The sequence below is a fragment of the Callithrix jacchus genome, chromosome 4 (genome assembly GCF_049354715.1).
Source record: "Callithrix jacchus isolate 240 chromosome 4, calJac240_pri, whole genome shotgun sequence".
NCBI lineage: Eukaryota > Metazoa > Chordata > Mammalia > Primates > Cebidae > Callithrix > Callithrix jacchus.
In genome coordinates, this window is record NC_133505.1 from 45,724,660 (window position 1) to 45,743,625 (window position 18,966).

Here is an 18,966-nt window from a genome sequence, read left to right on the forward strand (position 1 = left end):
GGAGGCTGAAGCAGGAGAATTGCTTGAACCCAGGAGGCGGAGATTGCAGTGAGCTGAGATCACACCACTGCTGCACTCCAGCATGGGTTACAGAGCGAGACTCTGTCTCAAAAAAAAAAAAAAGGGTACTGTATACACACACAGCTTTCTTTTCTCAGGTGATCTTTAGGGAGGTTGGGTCCGTTAGCCTCTTGAAAAATCTCTCCTGGGCAGACCTGTTTCTTTTGCTCTGGATTAGACTTCAGGTCATAATTTCCCCCATAATGATTCCATACTTTGGAGAAACTCAGTATTGGTTTGACAGGGTTTATGGACTCCAGTGGAGGAAAACAAGGAAAGGGGGTTGAAATAAATGATGAGTTAGCCAACTGGGAGCATCTGCAGAGACATAAGACTTAATTAATTTAACCTGTGTTTTATTCACAGAATACTGTCTTATCTACTCTACTGATCACCTCTTAAAATCAGTCTCAGAAAGATGTTGTATTTTACTTATTTATTTGTTTGTTTATTTTTGAGACAGAGTCTCACTGTGTCGCCTAGGCTGGAGTGCAGTGGCACAATCTCTGCTCACTGTAACCTTCACCTCCTAGGTTCAAGCGATCCTGCCTCAGCCTCCCAAGTAGCTGGGACTACAGGCACCCACCACCACACTTAACTAATTTTTTTTGTATTTAAAGATGGGATTTCACCATGTTGGCCAGGCTGGTCTTGAACTCCTGACCTCAGATGATCTGCCTGCCTTGGACTCCCATGGCCTCCCAAAGTACTGGGATTACAGTGAGCCTGGCCAGATGTTTCATTTTTGTCAGATGGGTTTTCAGGACTGTTTATGAGAGCTTGTCTCATATAATAAACACAGTGTTTTCTAGCTTCTGTGCTCAGATTGGCATTTGAAAAATACATAGTATCCATGTTATTTTGCACTGTTATCCTAAAAGCAGGAATGAGGACTTTTGAGCCTCAGAAAAAGTTGTATCTTAGGAGATGTACATAAACAAGAGTAAAAAAGAGAGGTTTATATTTTTAGGAGTGAAAAGGGCTCTGGCAGAAATTGACCAGAGGGACTATTCAGAGGAGTCCCTCAAATACAGGCTTCCTTTTGCTTTCTCTCTTTATTGGCCCATTTATTTAGATATTCAGGCACTGTCAAAAAATTCGTTGTATTTTTACTTTTTTAGTTTCTTTTTTGCTTAGCATTTTTAGTTGCCTTCTATATTATTTTACTGTTTTAGTTTCTTTGAAGATGACATCTTATGTAATTCTGTATACTAATATTTAGTATGCATTCTCTTTCCTTTATTAATTAGCAAGACATAAATTTGTTTTTCTTTTAAAAAATTTGTTTTATAAAAGCATCAGATTGGTGGAAAATAATTATAATTTTTTTTGTTTGTTTTTGTTTTATTTCCAGACAGGGTCTCACTCTGTCACCTAGGCTGGAGTGCAGTGACACCATCATGGCTCACTGCAGCCCCCACGTCACAGGCTCAAGTGATCTTGCCACCCCAGCCTCCTGACTCGCTGGGACTACAGACTGTGCCACCATGCCTGGCTATTTTTTTTTTTTTTTTTCTTTGAAAGCTGAGGTTTCACCATGTCTCCCAGGCTGGTCTCGAATTTCTGGGCTCAAGCAATCCACCAGCTTCAGCCCCCCAAGTGCTGGGATTAGAGGTGTAAGCATTCACAAATTGTTCTCATTAGGGAACAATTACTAGTCCTACTCATATCCAGTAACATTTTGTTTGCAAGGTGGTCCCCACATTGGCAGTGTGGTCTGAGTTGGTGGACTGAAACAGATAAATCAGCCTGCCTGGAGCCTGAGTCTGTGACCTTAACTTTGACAAAAGAAAATAATTGTCTAACATAAAGCTTAAAATTTCCCAACCCTAAGATAGATAGATAGATAGATAGATAGATAGATAGATAGATAGATTGGAGAAAGAGTCTCCTTCTGTCACCCAGGCCAGAGTGCAGTGGTATAATTTTGGCTCGCTGTGACCTCCACCTCCTGGGTTCAAGCGAATCTTGTGCCTCAGCTACCTGAGTAGCTGGGACTACTGGTGTGTACCACTATGACTGGCTAATTTGCATATTTTTAGTAGAGACAAGGTGTTGCCATGTTGCCCAGGCAGGTCTCGAACTCCTGACCTCAGGTGATCCACCCACCTCGGCCTTCCAAAGTGCTAGGATTACAGGCATGATCTATTGCGCCTGGCCCAACCCTAAGAATGATTCTAATGCTCTTTGTAAGCCCTGGACATGGGATTGTGGTTAACTTTCCATTTGGCCTTTGACATTTGCTCTTGTGCTAACTTTGAGATCACAAGCATCCTGAGAAAGTAGCCATGAAGGTTCTGATGTGTGTGTTCACATTCCCATTGTAGGCTGTCACCTTGAACTGTGCCCACAGTTTCTGTTCCTACTGTATCAGTGAATGGATGAAGCGGAAGATAGAATGCCCCATTTGTCGGAAGAACATTGAGTCCAAAACATACTCTTTGGTTCTGGACAATTGCATTAATAAGATGGTAGATAATCTGAGCTCAGAAGTGAAAGAACGACGGATTGTTCTCATTAGGGAACGAAAAGGTGAGTGGATGTAAGAATCCCTGCCCCTCAAGAAAGGACTTAACTTACTTCAAAACTTCAGCACATTTTTTTGGAAGAGAGAGTCAGATAAATGATTCTTAAACTAGGGAAGAGGTGGAATAAATGGGGAGGAGTAAAGGGAGTTAAAGAATGCATGAGAGGAAGAGTTGAGATAGAATTCACCGCAACTGTTACTTGAGCAGCAGGACAGTGGAAGGCTAAGTACGTGTGCCTTGGTTGTGGGGGTAAAATAAAGATGTGATTTTTTAAAAAAACACAGTCAGACGTTCTGCTGCACCAATCACTAGATGGTGCTGTTGTCAAGACCCTTAGTTGCTGTCCAGGTGTTGCAAAACCCTTAAGTTGGGTATACAGTGAGTTATAAATAGGATAGTAGAGCCAGGAATCTGATGCTGACTTGCAGCTGTGGTTTGAAACTGGCTCTCAGTTGGTCCCCCAGAATGGAGGCAGCAAGCTTGTCACAGAGGCAGGAAGTGCAGAGGCTGAGCAGGATGTGTGTCTGAGCCTTTTATGCCCAAGGAATACATCCTGACCTGTGGGAGGGTCGGTCGGCCTTTGGAAGTTCATTCACTGGAACTGAAGTTTTACCACTTTACTGACAGCTGTGTGCTCTTGGGTTTTGTGCCTAAATTTAAGCCCCCCACAGATTTTCACCTCCAAGAGCTACTTGATTCTGGCAGAATCCCATTGCTCTTCCTTTTCACCTCCCATCACTCCGTAAGCATTTATAGGAATACTACACTAGGCATTGGGAGAAAAAGATAAGACATTATCTCAGCCCTTATAGCACTCATGCCTGGTGGAGGAGATAGGCAAGTAGATAGTATGATGAGTTCCATATCAGGGTGCTATGAAACTTCAGAGGAGGAGACACACCTGATGTGGCCTGGGCAAGTACAGCTATGGGAGAAAGCTTCATCGAGGAAATGACATTTGAATGAGCCTTAAAGGTTCCCTAGGAGGTTAGCTTTCCAAGCAGAGGCAATAGCACAAGCAAAACACAGGCATGAGAAGCAGTGACCTGCCCTGCCCCAGTTCCCAGTGTGGCCCACACAAGACATAATATTCACATGATGCCAAAGCTTAGAAAGTATCTGTGGAGGCCTTGTGAATGTTTTCTTCTTCCTTCTTTGCCTTATTGAGAGGAGCAGTGATCTGGGAACCCAGATCTGGCCAAGATCAGGTTGTGACCTTTCAGCTGAAGTATGCTGAGTCGAGGGATGGGGTTGAGGGGTAAACCTAGGGACCCCCATGGTTTTTTTCACCCAGTCCACCACCTAAGTTCCCTCCTTGCAATCTAAGCACGGTAAATGGCTTCACAAAACATTAGAACGGGAAAGAAGAAGCGGGCACTTGTGGTTCACGCCTGTTATCCCAGCACTTTGGGAGGATGAGGTCAGGAGTTCGAGACCAGCCTGGCCAACGTGGTGAAACCCTGTCTCTACTAAAAACAAAAAAATTAGCTGGGCGTGGTGGTGTACACCTCTAGTCCCAGACATGGTGGCACAGTCTGTAGTCCCAGCTAGTCAGGAGGCTGGGGTGGCAAGATCACTTGAGCCTGTGATGTGGGGGCTGCAGTGAGCCATGATGGCGTCACTGCACTCCAGCCTGGGCGACAGAGTGAGACCCTGTCTGGAAATAAAACAAAAACAAACAATAAAAATTATAATTATTTTCCGCCAATCTGATGCTTTTATAAAACAAATTTTTTTAAAAGAAAAACAAATTTATGTCTTGCCTCTTAGAAAGCTGAGGCAGAAGAATCACTTGAACCTGGGAGGCAGAGGTTGCAGTGAGCGGAGATTGCACCGCTACACTCCAGTCTGGGTGACAGAGTGAGACTGTGTCTCAAAAAGAAAGGAAAGAGAGGAACGGTTGGTCTTTCTGCAAGACTCGAGTTCAGCACTGCCAATCCTTCGCCATCCGAACCTAGAGGGCATCCAGTCACCACCTACAGGGGTCCGACGTACCCACGGCTAACTGAGAGGCCTTCCCAGCGCTTCATTTTTGCCGTTTGGGTTTGCAGCGGGGCACTGTAGAATGCCATAGTGTCTTCTACCGACTGTTCGCCAGTCTCTTGGGCCGGGAGGAACAAGGACCTTTCGGGGACCCGTAGCGGACTGATGGCCGGTGAAAAAGTTGAGAAGCCGGATACTAAAGAGAAGAAACCTGAAGCCAAGAAGGCTGATGCTGGTAGCAAAGTGAAAAAGGGTAGCCTCAAGGCTAAAAAGCCCAAGAAGGGGAAGCCCCATTGCAGCCGCAATCCTGCTCTTGTCAGAGGAATTGGCAGGTATTCCCGATCTGCCATGTATTCCAGAAAAGCCTTGTACAAGAGGAAGTACTCAGCGGCTAAATCCAAGGTTGAAAAGAAAAAGAAAGAGAAGGTTCTTGCAACTGTTACAAAACCAGTTGGTGGTGACAAAAACGGCGGCACCCGGGTGGTTAAACTTCGCAAAATGCCTAGGTATTATCCTACTGAAGATGTGCCTCGAAAGCTGTTGAGCCACGGCAAAAAACCCTTTAGTCAGCACGTGAGAAAACTGCGAGCCAGCATTACCCCCAGTACCATTCTGATCATCCTCACTGGTCGCCACAGGGGCAAGAGGGTGGTTTTCCTGAAGCAGCTGGCTAGTGGCTTGTTACTTGTGACTGGACCTCTGGTCCTCAATCGAGTTCCTCTGCGAAGAACGCACCAGAAATTTGTCATTGCCACCTCAACCAAAATTGATATCAGCAATGTAAAAATCCCAAAACATCTTACTGATGCTTATTTTAAGAAGAAGAAGCTGCGGAAGCCCAGACACCAGGAAGGTGAGATCTTCGACACAGAAAAAGAGAAATACGAGATAACAGAGCAGCGCAAGATTAATCAGAAAGCTGTGGACTCACAAGTTCTACCAAAAATCAAAGCTATTCCTCAGCTCCAGGGCTACCTGCGATCTGTGTTTGCCCTGACAAATGGAATTTATCCTCACAAATTGGTGTTTTAAATGTCCTAATAATCTAATTAAATAACTGATTGCCTTTAAAAAAAAAAAAAAAAAAAAAAGAAAGGAAAGAAGGGCCCTGTGTCCTAAGTTCACAGAGTCCTGTGACACAGAGTTAATTCTGCAGAGTAATAACAGATCCCCTTTTCTCTCCAAAGGCTAAAGAGGGTGTCTCTCACCTTTTTGCTAACACTAGAGGGCTACACAGTAAAATGAGTCAGGCTTCCTGTTAAATGCATCGGCTGGGAACTGTTCTGGCACCCATCTTGGTTTCTGTAGTTATCGCACTGAGTGCAGCTTTGAGGTTTTCTCTAGAGATCGACAGGTTTTCTGAGACCTAATTTAGGGAAAGACATGCCAGAGTTATCAACAGCTTCACTGGGCTTAGAGAAAATTCTCAGTTTAAATACCAACCTTCCTTCCATATTCCAGGGCCAATTGAAAGCTGGTTTAATCCCCGTTGCATGGGAATTTTTTAAAAGGACCAAATTTAGGATCTGGGAACTAGGATTGGCACACCTATAATTGTCAAAGTCCCAACACTGCAGGCCCTGGCTCAGGACTTGCTCTTATAAATTCAGAAGAGACCTGCCTGCCTGTGGCAGTAGGGGGTGGTCCATGCAGGCATGCCTGTATTCTGATTTCACCAAGAGCAGCCTCACTTCGAGGCTGCCTCAGCTGGTTATTGAAGTTTCATGTGTCAGTGGGAGGGGTAAAGTCTCATGACTGATTAGCCATTGATCTCTTGTGTGAGGCCAGAGAAGAGGAGGAGAGTGAGAATGTTAGGATGCTGGGTCCTGAGTTGGAGAACGGATGCTCTGGAGCTAGGGCACGAGACAGACATTCAGCAAGTCTTGTGTCATGAAGCATTGTGGCTCTGGGATATGGACATGCGATTTTTCTGAATGGAAAAGTTGTTTTTGAAATCCCTTATAGAGGCTCTCCCTCTGGAGCTGGTGAGGTGAGAGGGCAGTCTTCTGTCAGCTGCTCCCTCCCGTTTCTTCTGTTCTCATTTGATGTTAGTTGGTTGACAAGAGTGTTTGTTAAAACTCTTATGTTTTGCTTTTCCTAGCTGTTTCTTTGGGTTGTACTCAGAAAAAAACAAATGATGTAGAAGTAAAATCTCCTTGGTCCTGTAGAACGGTGATTTTGACCAAGGGGCTTTTTCAAACCACATTCCTTAGCTCCCTTGCTACTATTTTTTTTTTTTTGGAAATGGAGTCTTGCTCTGTCGCCCAGACTGAAGTGCAGTGGCGCGATCTTGGCTCACTGCAACCTCTGCTTCTCAGGTGTAAGTGATTCTCCTGCCTCAGCCTCCCGAGTAGCTGCGATTACAGGTGTGCACCACCGTCCCCAGCTAATTTTTGTATTTTTAGTAGAGACAGGGTTTCGCTATGTTGGCCAGGCTGGTCTCCAACTCCTGACCTCAAGTAACGTGCCCCTCGCAGCCCCCCAAAGTGCTGGGATTACAGGCGTGAGCCACTGCACCCGGCTCCTTGCTACTATAATAGTGAATTGTGGCTACTAGTGAGAGTGTGCCGTGGCCTTCACGTGTGCTGAGATGGGGAGAGGCATTTGTGAACTATTAACTTGTGTGAATCTGTGAGACAAAGGCCCCTCTAGAGGTTGGGAGTCTCAGGGAAGATGGACCCAGGTCAGACTATGTAGCCTGTATCTCTTGCTAGCTTCCTATAGGTGAAGTAGAGGGTGTTCCCGATACAGGACAGGAGAAACCGGCAAAGCCCAGGCTCTGAAGACTGTCCATCAGCCCACCTGTAAGGTTCTCCGATATGCCCATCCTCCTTTGCTGAAAGACAGCCTTTTAAAGGGAGGTTTGAGGGAGTGGCAGCAGTAATCCTGTCTGGCAAGTTGAACATTTCCAGAGAGAATACTTGTTAGCAGGTACTCATAACCTACTCAGTCCTGTCCCCAGAGAATCAGGGTCAGGTGCATGAAGTCAGCATTTCTGCCTGCCCTGTATAAGACAGTGTTTGTGTAAGGGAAATTGGATCTTGGCAAGGTCAGGATGTGGTGGGAGTGTCCACATGCTTGTACTCAAATAGTTATGTAACACTGTATTCTTAAAAATCTTTTCACTTTAAAAAATGTATGCTTTGCAAAATTGTCATGGGATAGAACATTAGCAGACTTGTTACAAGAAGCTTTTTTATTTCTTCATCACTACTTCCCTATTCATCCCCTTCTTTTTTCCTTCTTTTCTCGTTTCCTATTATCTTTCCTTATCGTCAAGATGTGATTTTTCCTGTTTAATTTCTTTCCCTTCATTTTTTTTGAAAACAGGGTCTCACTCTGTGACCAGACTGGAGTGCAGTGGCGTGATCACAGCTCACTGCAGCCTTGGCCTCAGGCGATCCTCTTACCTCAGCCTCCCAAGTAGCTGGGACCACAGGCGCATGCCACCACACCCAGCTAATTTTTTGTAGAGACAGGGTTTCACCATGTTGTCCAGGTTGATCTCAAACTCCTGAGCTCAAGCAATCTACCCGCCTCGGCCTCCCAGAGTTCCAGGATTACAGGTGTGAGCCACTGTACCTGGCCTAATTTTTTTCCCATCACTCAGTCTTATTGGCAGCTGAGAATATACAGTTTTAAATGACAAGAGCATCATAGGAACTATTCATCCAGTGAAACTAAATAGAGGTGCGCTGTGGGATTAATTGGACTGTATGGAGTAGCAACGCAGGAAGTCCTAGAACCTCGAATTCCTTATTGTCTCTGTAATCCTGTGATTTCAGAATGGTCCTTCCATCTGGAGGGCCACAGGCTCCTCTCTGACTTTGTGCTCTGTGGTAGAGTGTCTTCTCCCTTTCACCAAAATCTACTACCGTCCTGCAGGCACCCAGAAAAGTTTTCACAGCTTCGGAGAGTGGCTTTCTTAGATGCTATTAATCATCCTTCAGTGCATCCTAAATGTAAAGAAGATTGAGTTTGAGGGAACCGTGCATGCCAGAGTTGAGAGATCCAGGGCTGACTTTGACTGCCTGGCTACAACAGCTTTAAATACACCCTGAGGAATCCAACGCAGGAGAGTCAGTGACTCCAGTGAGCCCTACACCATGCTGTACTGAAAGTGAAAATCAATGCTTGCTGGCCACGGTGGGATCCCATTGCTCCTGGAGGCTGCAGCCCAGCTAGCAGCCCACCAGCCCAGCTTCTCCATCAGGCTGGGAAAAAGGACCTGGAGATGGAACGTGAGCAGTTCTGGCCATCTCTGGTGTTTACCAGGAGACATTTCAGATTATTCATTGCTGTTTCCCACAGTAAAAGTTTCTCCTGCCCTTTTTTGGTTTTTAGTGATAACACAGTTATTTTGGCTTTCTAAAAAGTGGATCCTCCTTCCCTCCGAACATGTAATTTTATGATTTTTCACACCTACTTCCAGGAATGTCTATTTTAGCAGACTACCTGTGCAAATATAGAGCAGTGTCATTAACGAAAGCAGCTTTTCTTTGAGTTTCTTGGTTAACCCTAGATGAATACTGAATATTTTTAGAGCAAGCTCGAGTAAGTTGATAGTCTATGAACTAATCCTAGAGAGTGGCTGATTATATCTAATCAGCTGGATATATATTTTGTCCCAACTGTCTGCTGCTGTGGTTCTTAATAAATCTGATATAACCAGACATGCTCCTTTTCCTGGCTGGGGCTTCTATTTCAATTACTTTCTGTACCCTGGAGAGTCTGGACTGCTTTTACCCTTGTCTCATTAAACTTGAACCAGAACCAACCCCAAAGAAACACCTCTTCTTGCTTCCTTTCTTCTGGGTCTTTCCTTTTTTTCTGTCGCCCAGGCTGAGTGCAGTGGCATGATCTCAGCTCACTACAAACCTCTGCCTTCTGGGCTGAAGTGATCCTCCCACCTCAGCCTCTCTAGTAGTTGGGACTACAGGGGTGTGCCACCATGCCTGGCTAAGTTTTTGTGTTTTCTATAGAGATGGGGTTTCATTATGTCACCTGGTCTTGAACTCCTGGTCTCATAGGATCAACCCACCTCAGCTTCCCACAGTGCTTGAGTTACAGGCATGAGCCACCACACCCAGTCCTGGGTCTCCCCTTTTTCTTAGCACCTACTGAATGCCAAGTGCTTGGGGATAAAAATGAAGAGGGCATATGCAGCCTCTGCCCTCATGGAACTTCTGCTCTAGGTGCAGGCCCTAGGCTGCTTGAAGTAAAGTGCTACAATATGAGAGGTAAAGGGTGGTAAGTCAAGGAAAGGCTTCCCTAAGTCAGTGAAGGACATGGAGCAAAAGCAAAGGATTTTGAGGGGCTGGGAGAAATACAGAGTGCTAGAGAGAATGTTGAGCATTGAGGCTGGAAAAATGGGCAGAACTGGGTCATGGTGTTACAGACATGTTGCAGCATTAGTCTAGGGGCAGGGGAAACTATCAGAAGATACTAAGTGGAGATCTGACTGTTGATGTTTGTGTGCTTCTGGATAGGTTAGTCTGGCTGTAGTGAAGAGACTACATGGTACTGGGAACAAGAATAAAGGTAGTAATCATGGCCGGCGATGATAGTGGCTGGGCTAGAGAAGTAGCAGCAGGGATGAAGGGCCAGAGTGGATAGATGCAAGAGGTAGTTACGGAGGCAGAATCTACATGTTTGTGGGACTGATGTGCTGTGGGGAGTGCAAGCGAGCTCAGATCATGCCCAGGTTTCTTTCTATTAGGGGCACCTGAGTTGATGATGATGCATTTACTAAAATAGGAGCAGCTGGGGCAGATAATGTAGTTTTCAACTGAAAAGTTTAAAGCTCTTGACATCAGTGGAGCTGTTGTTCAGTGGGTATTTGAATATGTGGATCTGGAGCCTAGAGGACAGGCCCAGTTGAGATTCTAGGTTTGGGGACCATGAGCCATGGAAGTGGATGGACCACTGACCCTCTCTGTGGTGCTAAGAGCCAAAGGGCAAGTTCTTAGTCGGAGAAACACAAACATTTATGGGATGAGTAGAAGAAGAGGAGCCTGCAGAGCAGGCTGATGAATGGCCAAAGAGAAAGAGATGGAAAAGAGGGATGTGGGGCAGGCAGCAAATGACATCGGAATTGGCACATGCCGATCCTCACAGCTACTTGGGAGGCTGAGGTGGAAGGATCACTTGAAGCCAGGAGTTCAAGACCAGCCTGGGCAACATAGTGAGACCCCCCCCCCATCTCAAAAACAATTAGGCATGGTGGCACATGCCTGTGGTCCCACCTACTCAGGAGGTTGAGGTTGGAGCATCCCTTGAACTCAGGAATTTAAGGCTCCAGTAAGCTGTTACTGTACCACTGTTCTCCAGCCTGGGCAAAAGAGCTAGACTCCGTCTCTCTCTTTCTTTTTTTGAGACTGAGTCTCACTCTGTCACAAGGCCGGAGTGCAGTGGTACAATCTCGGCTCACTGCAGTCCCTGCCTCAGCCTTCCGAGTAGCTGGGACTACAGGTGTGCACCACTATGCCCAGCTAATTTTTGTATTTTTAGTAGAGACAGGTTTCACCGTGTTGGCCAGGATGGTCTCGATCTCTTGACCTCGTGATCCACCCACCTCGACCTCCCAAAGTACTGGGATTACAGGCATGAGCCACCGCACCAGGCCCCCCCCATCTCTTTAAAAAAAAAAAAAAAGACGTTAGATGGTGTGTTTTGAGTTCTCCTGTCCACACTTTTGTCTGTGTTAGCCTCTCCCCATTACATCCTAGACATTGCCCTCTTAATTCTTTGAAAGCATTTGCCAGATTGAAATAATATTTGTTAGTGTACTCTTGCCTCTAGATTTCTGAACTCCTGGAGGGCAGGAATTTCATCTTATTACTTGTAGTATTCTCAGGGCATAGAAGAGTGTTTGGCACATGGTAGGTCTTCAGTAAACTCTTCAGTTTATGAAGAATTTTAAAGTGAGAAGTCAACATTTGAAATGCTGCTGAGACATTAAACAAGATAAGGATGAAAAATTGCCCATTGAATGTGCAGGCATGTGGGATATCGGTGGCTTTAATAGAAGTTGTGGGATGGTGGAGTCAAGTCAGTTTACAGTGATTGGGGAATGAGTTTGAGGTGAGGGAGTACAGAAAGAATAGATAACTTCTTCACAAAATTTGACTATGACTAAGATGGTGAGGACCACCACCAAAAGAGGGCTGTATTTGGAGGAGGAAGTAGAGTGAAATGGAGTTTTTGTTGTTTTTTTAAAGACAAGAGATTCGAGCATGTTCAAATCTCAAATTGAAAGGAACCTGTAGAGAAGGGGATGTGGGAAAGCCGAGATAGCGGACAGGGTGTGATTCTGTGGAAGGCAGAGCTCAGACAGGCATGGAAGTTTACTTGAGGAGAGTTGAGAGAATTTCTTTCTTGTGGCTTCTGTGTTCTTCTGTGAACTAGTAGTTGAGGCCATCAGCTAAGAGGGAGGGAGCCCCACTTGGTTCTCCCTCTAAGACTGAAGGCATCCCCAGCCCCAAGGCACACCACCTCAAAGGCTACCCAGAAGTGGTAGACAAATAATTTTTGTAGCCCTTTCAGTCTCCTACCAAAGCATTCTAGACTTTGGTCTCAGAGAAAGGGGACACTTTGCTTGGTGACTTTATTGTGCCTTTGGCATAGGCCAGGATCTCCACCTTTCTGGGATCAAGGAAGCAGAAGCTATTGGAAAAGCCTGGAGGCTAGTAAGTAAATAGCCTTTCTTGTCCCCTCCCTCTCCAGATAGAGGAAGAACTCCCTCCTCTCCCTGCCTGTTCCTGTATATAATTCATTCCCTCCTTTAACATCCTTTTACAGATATTTATTGAGGGCCAGGTTGGTGTTAGGCACTGTTCTACATGCCGGGGTTACAGAAAGTAAAAATCTAAGTTAGATGTCATTTGTGCTATGGAGAGAAATCAAGCAAGAAGTGGGGAAGGGGTGATGGTGAAAGCCTTGGCAGTTCTTGTTAGGGTAATCAAGGAAGGTGCCTCTGAGCAGGTACTATTTGAGGGAGGCTCTGAAGGAGACGGCCATGCTGCCATGTAGAGAAAGAGGGAATGGTAAGGGGGAGCATGCTGGCGTGTGGGAGGAGCAGCAAGGAGGCCAGTTCTGGGGAGCGGTGGGAGTGGGTAGGAGATGAGGAGAGGAAGCTTGGGCAAGGCGCAGATGGTGTAGGGCCTTGTAGGCCTTTGAAAGGACTTTTACTATGAGAGGAATGGGGAGTGGGCTTTGAGCAGAGAGGGACATGATCTGACTTCTGTTTTCTCAGTTTGCTGTGGCTGCTGTGTGAGGAAGAGATGGGGTGGTGAGGCTGGAAGCAGGGAGTCCAGGGAAGGGAACTGCAGGCTCCTCAGTTACTTATTTCTCTTTTCTTTTTCTTCTAAGCAAAGAGATTGTCCTGAAGACATGCTCTCAGAGCATTTGAAAGACTGCCAGGCTCTGGGAGCCTGAGATGGTCTGGAGGATTCTCTCTGGCCGACTCTGCTACTCTGAAGGTCAACTGAGAAGTCTTGTGGGACAGAGACTGAGTTAGCAAGCCCTTAGTCACTTGCCTTCCACGGTGGCCAGCCCTGCTGCCATCCTTGGCTGAAGCACCCCCGGGATTCATGGCGCCCAGCTGCTTCAGGGTACTTCACAGACTCTGCCTCACTACATGTTGAATGAGTTATTTGAGTTCTGTTTTGTTTTTTTTAATTTGTTGTTGTTACTGTTTTGATACCTCAGAAGTACCTCTGTTGACAATTGTTTTGGACAGGTTGGGTGTACCCCATGGCTGCCCATGAAGGCAGCGTCTGTTTTGAGAGGATGGCTTACCTCTTTGTGAAAATACGATCTCATTTCCTGGAAATAAAACCTGTCAGTTGCTCAGCTGGGCTTTGGTGTATTTACCTTCCTTCCCTTCCTGCTCCCAGACAGTCTCACAAGTAAATACCAGTAGCTCATAGATTACAACCAAGAAAGTGACTGTATCAGATGATAGACTTCAAGTGAATGGCAGCCTCAGAAGCCAAGCCCCAGATCATGGCCATTCCAGTGAGCTCAGCTTACTCCCTAGGTGAGTCGCTGTTTACCTTGTTTGAGGGATGGAGGAATGCCTTTCCTTCAGCTGGCGTTTGAATGTTTCCAAATCTATTTTATCTAGTGTCATGAACACTCAGGCAATGATTTTATGACAACTTGATGTGCTTTTTCTTTAGTTTTTCTTTTAAATTAAAAGTTTTCTTTCTTTTCTCCACCTCCCCTTTATTTTTATTTTTGAGACAGTATCTGACTCTGTCACCCAAGCTGGAGTGCAATAGCACAATCTCAGCTCACTGCAACCTCCACCTCCCAGACTCAAGCCATCCTCCCACCTCAGTCTCCCAAGTAGCTGGGACTACAGGCATGTACCACCATGCCTGGCTAATTTTTAAATTTTTAGTAGAGACAGGGCTTCACCATGTTGGTGAGGCTGGTCTCAAACTCCCGACCTCAAGTGATCTACTTGCCTCAGCCTCTCAGAGTGCTGGGATTGCAGGCATGAGCCACTATGCCTGGCCAGCCTCCCCTTTTTAAACAGAAAGGAAACTAGTTTTGATGTGTAGGAGATAGAAGGTTAGGGACAACCTGGGGCATCATTGCTTTCCTGTGATGAGAATGAGGAAAATATGAGAAATTAAAGAATGGTCACTTGAAACTAGGAGCCCTTTACTAGGATTATGAAACTGTGCATTATATAATGATTTGCTTCCCTCTGCCTTTTTACTGCCTACCTAGAGAACCATTCCTTTTTCCACTTTTTTTTTTTTGTAGAGATGGAATCTTGCTATGTTGACCAGACTGGTCTCAAACTTCTGACCTCAAGCAATTCTCCTGCCTCAGCCTCCTAAGATGCTGGGATTACATGCGTGAGCTACCACATCCCACCAAGAACCATTCTTTTGTAGTTCTTTTTATTCCACGTATTTTCTTTTTCTTTTTTTGAGATAAAGTCTCACTTTGTTTCCCAGACTGGAGAGCAATGGTGTGATCTCAGCCCACTGCAACCTCCACCTCCCAGGTTCAAATGATTCTCGTGCCTGAGCCTCCTGAGTAGCTGGAAGTACAGGCAGGCACCACCATACTCAGCTAATTTTTGCATTTTTAGCAGAGATGGGGTTTCACCATGTTGACCAGGCTGATCTCAAACTCCTGACCTCAAGTGATCTGCACACCTTGGCCTCTAAAATGCTAAGATTACAGGCATGAGCCACTGCACCCAGCCTGTACCCCAAGTATTTTCATAAACAGTTGGAAACTATTGACTTGCCAACTTTTTAAGCTGGTAGGCATTTTTTCTTTGTTGAATATACTGTGACTTTTGGGATCCTTGAGTCCTTAGTTTTCATTCTTCTGCCCATGATTACTGATTGACATACTGGTAGAGTCAGGGAGGAAGTGAGTTAAACAAGGAAAAAATGCTTTAAAAATCCTTAACTATAACCACATCCTAACAATTCTGGGAAAATAGAACAAAAGGAAAAGATCGTTACCATCTTGATTTAATAACATCCTGTTTCCCCATATATGCGTTTTGTTTATAGATTGCATGGGTATATGTAAATTTTTATATATTCCGTCTTTAGTTTACAAATTGTAATTCATTTTTCAGAGAGTACAGACATACACTTTTTGAGCAGGCAATATGTTCACGTGATTTGAAATTAAAGGTACAGAATACCATAGAATGCCTCACCCTTTCCCCACAGTGACTACTTCCCGTCAGAAGCAGCAAGCATTACAGTTCCTTGTGTATCCATTCTTCCAGAGATCTTCTCCGTCTCTCCAAGCAAATACACATGTGGTCTTTTCCCTTGTTTTGCACAGTGATATAAACCGTACATTGTTCTGTACTTGCTTTTTTCAGATATATGTTGGCAACTGTTCTGTGTCAGTACATAGTTTGTTACAGCTGCCTATTATATCATTGCGTATTTGTACCATAATTTAGTTTTCTGGCCTATTTTTGATGGGAATCTAGGTTGGTTTAAACCTTTTTACTCTTAAAACAATGCTGCAGTTAAGACTATTGTACATACATCATTAGAGAAGAGATCTTTTAAAAAGAAACATCTTTTTAAAAATTATTTTATTATTATTTTTTTAATAGAGACAGGGTCTCACTACGTTGCCAAAGCTGGTCTTGAAATTCTGGTCTAAAGCAATCCTACCACCTCGGCCTCCCGAAGTACTGGGATTACAGGCATGAGCCACTGTATCTGGCCAACAAGAAACGTCTTGACTTGAGTCTGAAGACCATGTACTGAGTCTGACCTCACAGACTGACGGCTCCATCCCACAGCTGCTGGACACAGAGTGTTTGCAGCCCCCTTCCTTCAGAACACCACATTCCTCTCAAGTGTTCCACAACATCTAGGAAAGTGAGCTCTTAAAGACAGACTAAAAAGAGTAATAAATCAATACAACAAAATTTAAAAGCCAGACTAGCAGAGTTTGAATCTTGGCCCTGCTGTAACTGTGGGCCTTGGGCAAATTACTCAACCTCCTTGTATCTTGGTTTGGTTTCTTCATCTCTGAATAATTATATCTGTCATCATTGCACTGATCACAAACAAAAGCCTGAATGTACTATTTTTAAAAGACAAACCAAAAATTAACCTCAACTTGCATTATTTCTTTGAGCTACAGAATGTTCTTTCCTTGGAGAGATTTCTGATATTAAATATCATCTGCATTTTGCTTATCTAGAAAATACATGGCAACTTCTCTGCCTTGCAGCATCAAACTATAGTATAGCTGAGCCCCAGTGCTGTGCAGCCTGGCTCTAATTAACGTTCTTTACAACAGGGCTCTGGGGAACTGGAAAAGGGGGTTTGTTCCATATTCCGGTTTTATTAAGCCAATAAATGCAGCCAGCTATATGAAGCACTTTGCAGCGAATGGCAGGTGTCCCGTATCTGGTTATGCTAGCCTAGAAAGGGCTCACTCTACCTCTAGGCCTGCTTCATTCCCAATAATCAGACTATGCTAAAGCAGGAGACTTTGTCCTTTGTGGATTGGATAGCTGGATACCCATCATCTGTTTCTCTAATTGGAAGCTGCTGTTGTATGGAAAGACCTACATTTCCCCTTGTCTCCAGTTCTCTCACCACTTTTTCCTCTGTGAGTGACCATCCAGGCAGTCACCACAACTGCTGGCGTGTCTGGATTGGTAGCTCCTTCAAACTGCTTGTTGGCTCTTTACAGCCTTTCTCTGTGGCTGGAATCTCTCCACCCCATCATATCTAAGGATAGCCCAGAAACATGGGGTGCCCTAGACATGTTTATCTTGACATTCAACCCCCTAGGCTTCTGATGAATCCAACGATTAGGTAAATTTGACCTAGAAATTAAGAGAAGCAATGTCCGATTTGTATTGTGGTCCTAATCTAAGAAGATCAGGAGAATCCTGGAATTGTTATCTGTCGCTTACTCTGAGATGCAGACTTGTTCATGGGGCCTGATTTGAGCAGAATGCTGCTATTGGTCACAACACACCAAGGGCTTGTTCTGAACCCTAGTTAGGAGGTTCATTCAGAGAAGGAAACTTCCTACCTAGTCAGCTTTTTCAGCTTCTCCCACAAATGGGAGTTGAGGCAGTGGGAGTGTGGGGCTCCTGGGAAGAAGACGGGGCCTTGTGTTAATGAGAAATAATGAGGTGTTTTCTTGATTCTTCTCTTTAGAACACCATATGAATCCTAGGAAAGGGCTGAGCCTGTGATAGGTACTCATAAATACTCTCAAGCTATCATCCCTTTGTCTACATCCCCAAACGGTGTACCAATGATGGGCTACCTGAGCTCAGTCTCCAAGCAGTTTCTCCTGCTTGCTGCTGCTTTACTAAATTCCAGATGCCCACCTCATCCCATTTCCAGAGCTGCTATCCCTGCTGTCCACTTTCCTTCAGGCTCTATGAATACTTCAACCTTCCACAATTTGTGGCCATTTTTACTCTGCATGTATCCAATAAATTCAATTCAGCAATAGTTATCAAATGCCCATTTTCTTACTAGGCACTGCTCTAGGTGTTCTATGGCAATGCGCAAAACACAACCGTTGTGAGCTAACGTTCCAGTAAGGTGTCAACAGCGTTGCCAAGGTTTTATCAGATGCTGTGGGAGGGGTTTATGCACTGCTTCCTACTGAGCTAGCAATATTGGATGTTTCCTCACGTTCCTCAGGCTCCACGCAGGAGAGCCAGCAGGCTGCACTGGCCCACTCCAAGATCCAGAGCTGGCATTTCACATCTCTAGGACCTGGGTAGCCCAAGCCTTTTCAGTCTGCTGCTTTTGCCACTGCCCACCGGCCTTTGGGATGTTGGGACCAGCTCTTTGGAGATCAGGCTCTCCTGGGCCTCTATCCAGCTTTACCCAGAGGCCTGCAAGGGCATGTCTGTGGCAAGTTTTAGGGCAAGTTTGGCCCCTTAGCATGGCGAACAGGCCCTGAAGCACCACACACCAGTGTTCTGTGTAGGCAGGCACCCAGGAGACCTCTGCGGAAGCCTCAGGTGACACTGCTTCAGCCAAGGTAAGCACAGCTGTGTGTTTCTGATGTGAATATTGATGCTAGACTTAACCTAGTGGTGGATGGGGCTGGACACGTTTTCAGGACCATGAGCCTCTGTGAGTTTCTGCCTGGCTGTGAGGGTGCTCTCCTGATCTCAATTCCTTACCGTCTTATCTGGGCCTCTCCCAGTGCTGCCCTGGCTCTACAGCTGATCCCAACTCTACATCCAGTGAGGTCATGTTGGTAGTTTGAAATCAGCCATGGTGGGAGTATTCACACCATGGAAATTGGCAAACGCTATAAGTTGGAGCTTTCCCCACCCCTGGATAGGCAGTTAAACATTCTCAGAGTGTCACGAGTATCTCTCCACATGGTTGACTCCTGAAGCCTGCTCACCCCAGTTCTTGTGAGAAAGCCACCATTCAGCTCATGCCTGTAATCCCAGCACTTTGGGAGGCTGAGGCAGGTGGATCACGAAGTCAGGAGTTCAAGACCAGCTGGGCCAACGTGGTAAAACCCCATCTCTACTAAAAATACAAAAAAATTAGCCGAGCATGGTGCCATGCACCTGTAATCCCAGGTACTCTGAAGGCAGAAGCAGGAGAAGCATTTGAACCCAGGAGGTGGAGATCCTGGTGAGCAGAGATGTGCCACTGCAGTCTTAGGAATGCCTCTCCTTCCTGGTGCTCTGTAACTGCCCAGCATGGTAGCAGTGTCACTACAGAGGCAGGAGAACAGCTCTTCCCAAAACTCTAGGCCACATTTTGACACCTTTGGTGTCACTAACACCCTTAGAATTCTCAGTTTCTCAACTACATAGCTGCTGACCTTCAGTACCATAACCACTGGGACCCAGAACTTATCCCAGAGGCCAGGGAGAAGGTAG

The 18,966-nt window shown here is 45.4% G+C and overlaps 2 protein-coding genes across 6 annotated transcripts in view; both read left to right on the forward strand.

Moving 5' to 3' along the window:
- The window catches only part of RNF8 (ring finger protein 8), a 42,667-nt gene extending 29,243 nt beyond the window's left edge, over window positions 1-13,424 (forward strand). For 2 of the 5 annotated variants that reach the window (XM_078369080.1, XM_008994357.3), the window contains exons 7-8: window positions 2,388-2,592; window positions 12,942-13,424. In XM_078369080.1, coding sequence (XP_078225206.1) covers window positions 2,388-2,592; window positions 12,942-12,958 — 222 coding nt within the window. In that variant the 3' untranslated portion in view covers window positions 12,959-13,424. Of the gene's footprint in view, window positions 1-2,387; window positions 2,593-7,901; window positions 10,620-12,941 lie in introns of those variants that run through there. The other 3 variants (XM_035295515.3, XM_035295512.3, XM_035295513.3) reach the window with 2 other exon arrangements.
- LOC118152843 (large ribosomal subunit protein eL6) lies at window positions 4,491-5,633 on the forward strand. Its single transcript, XM_035295517.3, has one exon. It carries the CDS (start codon window positions 4,737-4,739, stop codon window positions 5,601-5,603), a length of 867 nt encoding a protein of 288 aa, XP_035151408.2. The 5' UTR covers window positions 4,491-4,736; the 3' UTR covers window positions 5,604-5,633.
- Window positions 13,425-18,966: the final 5,542 nt, after the last annotated feature.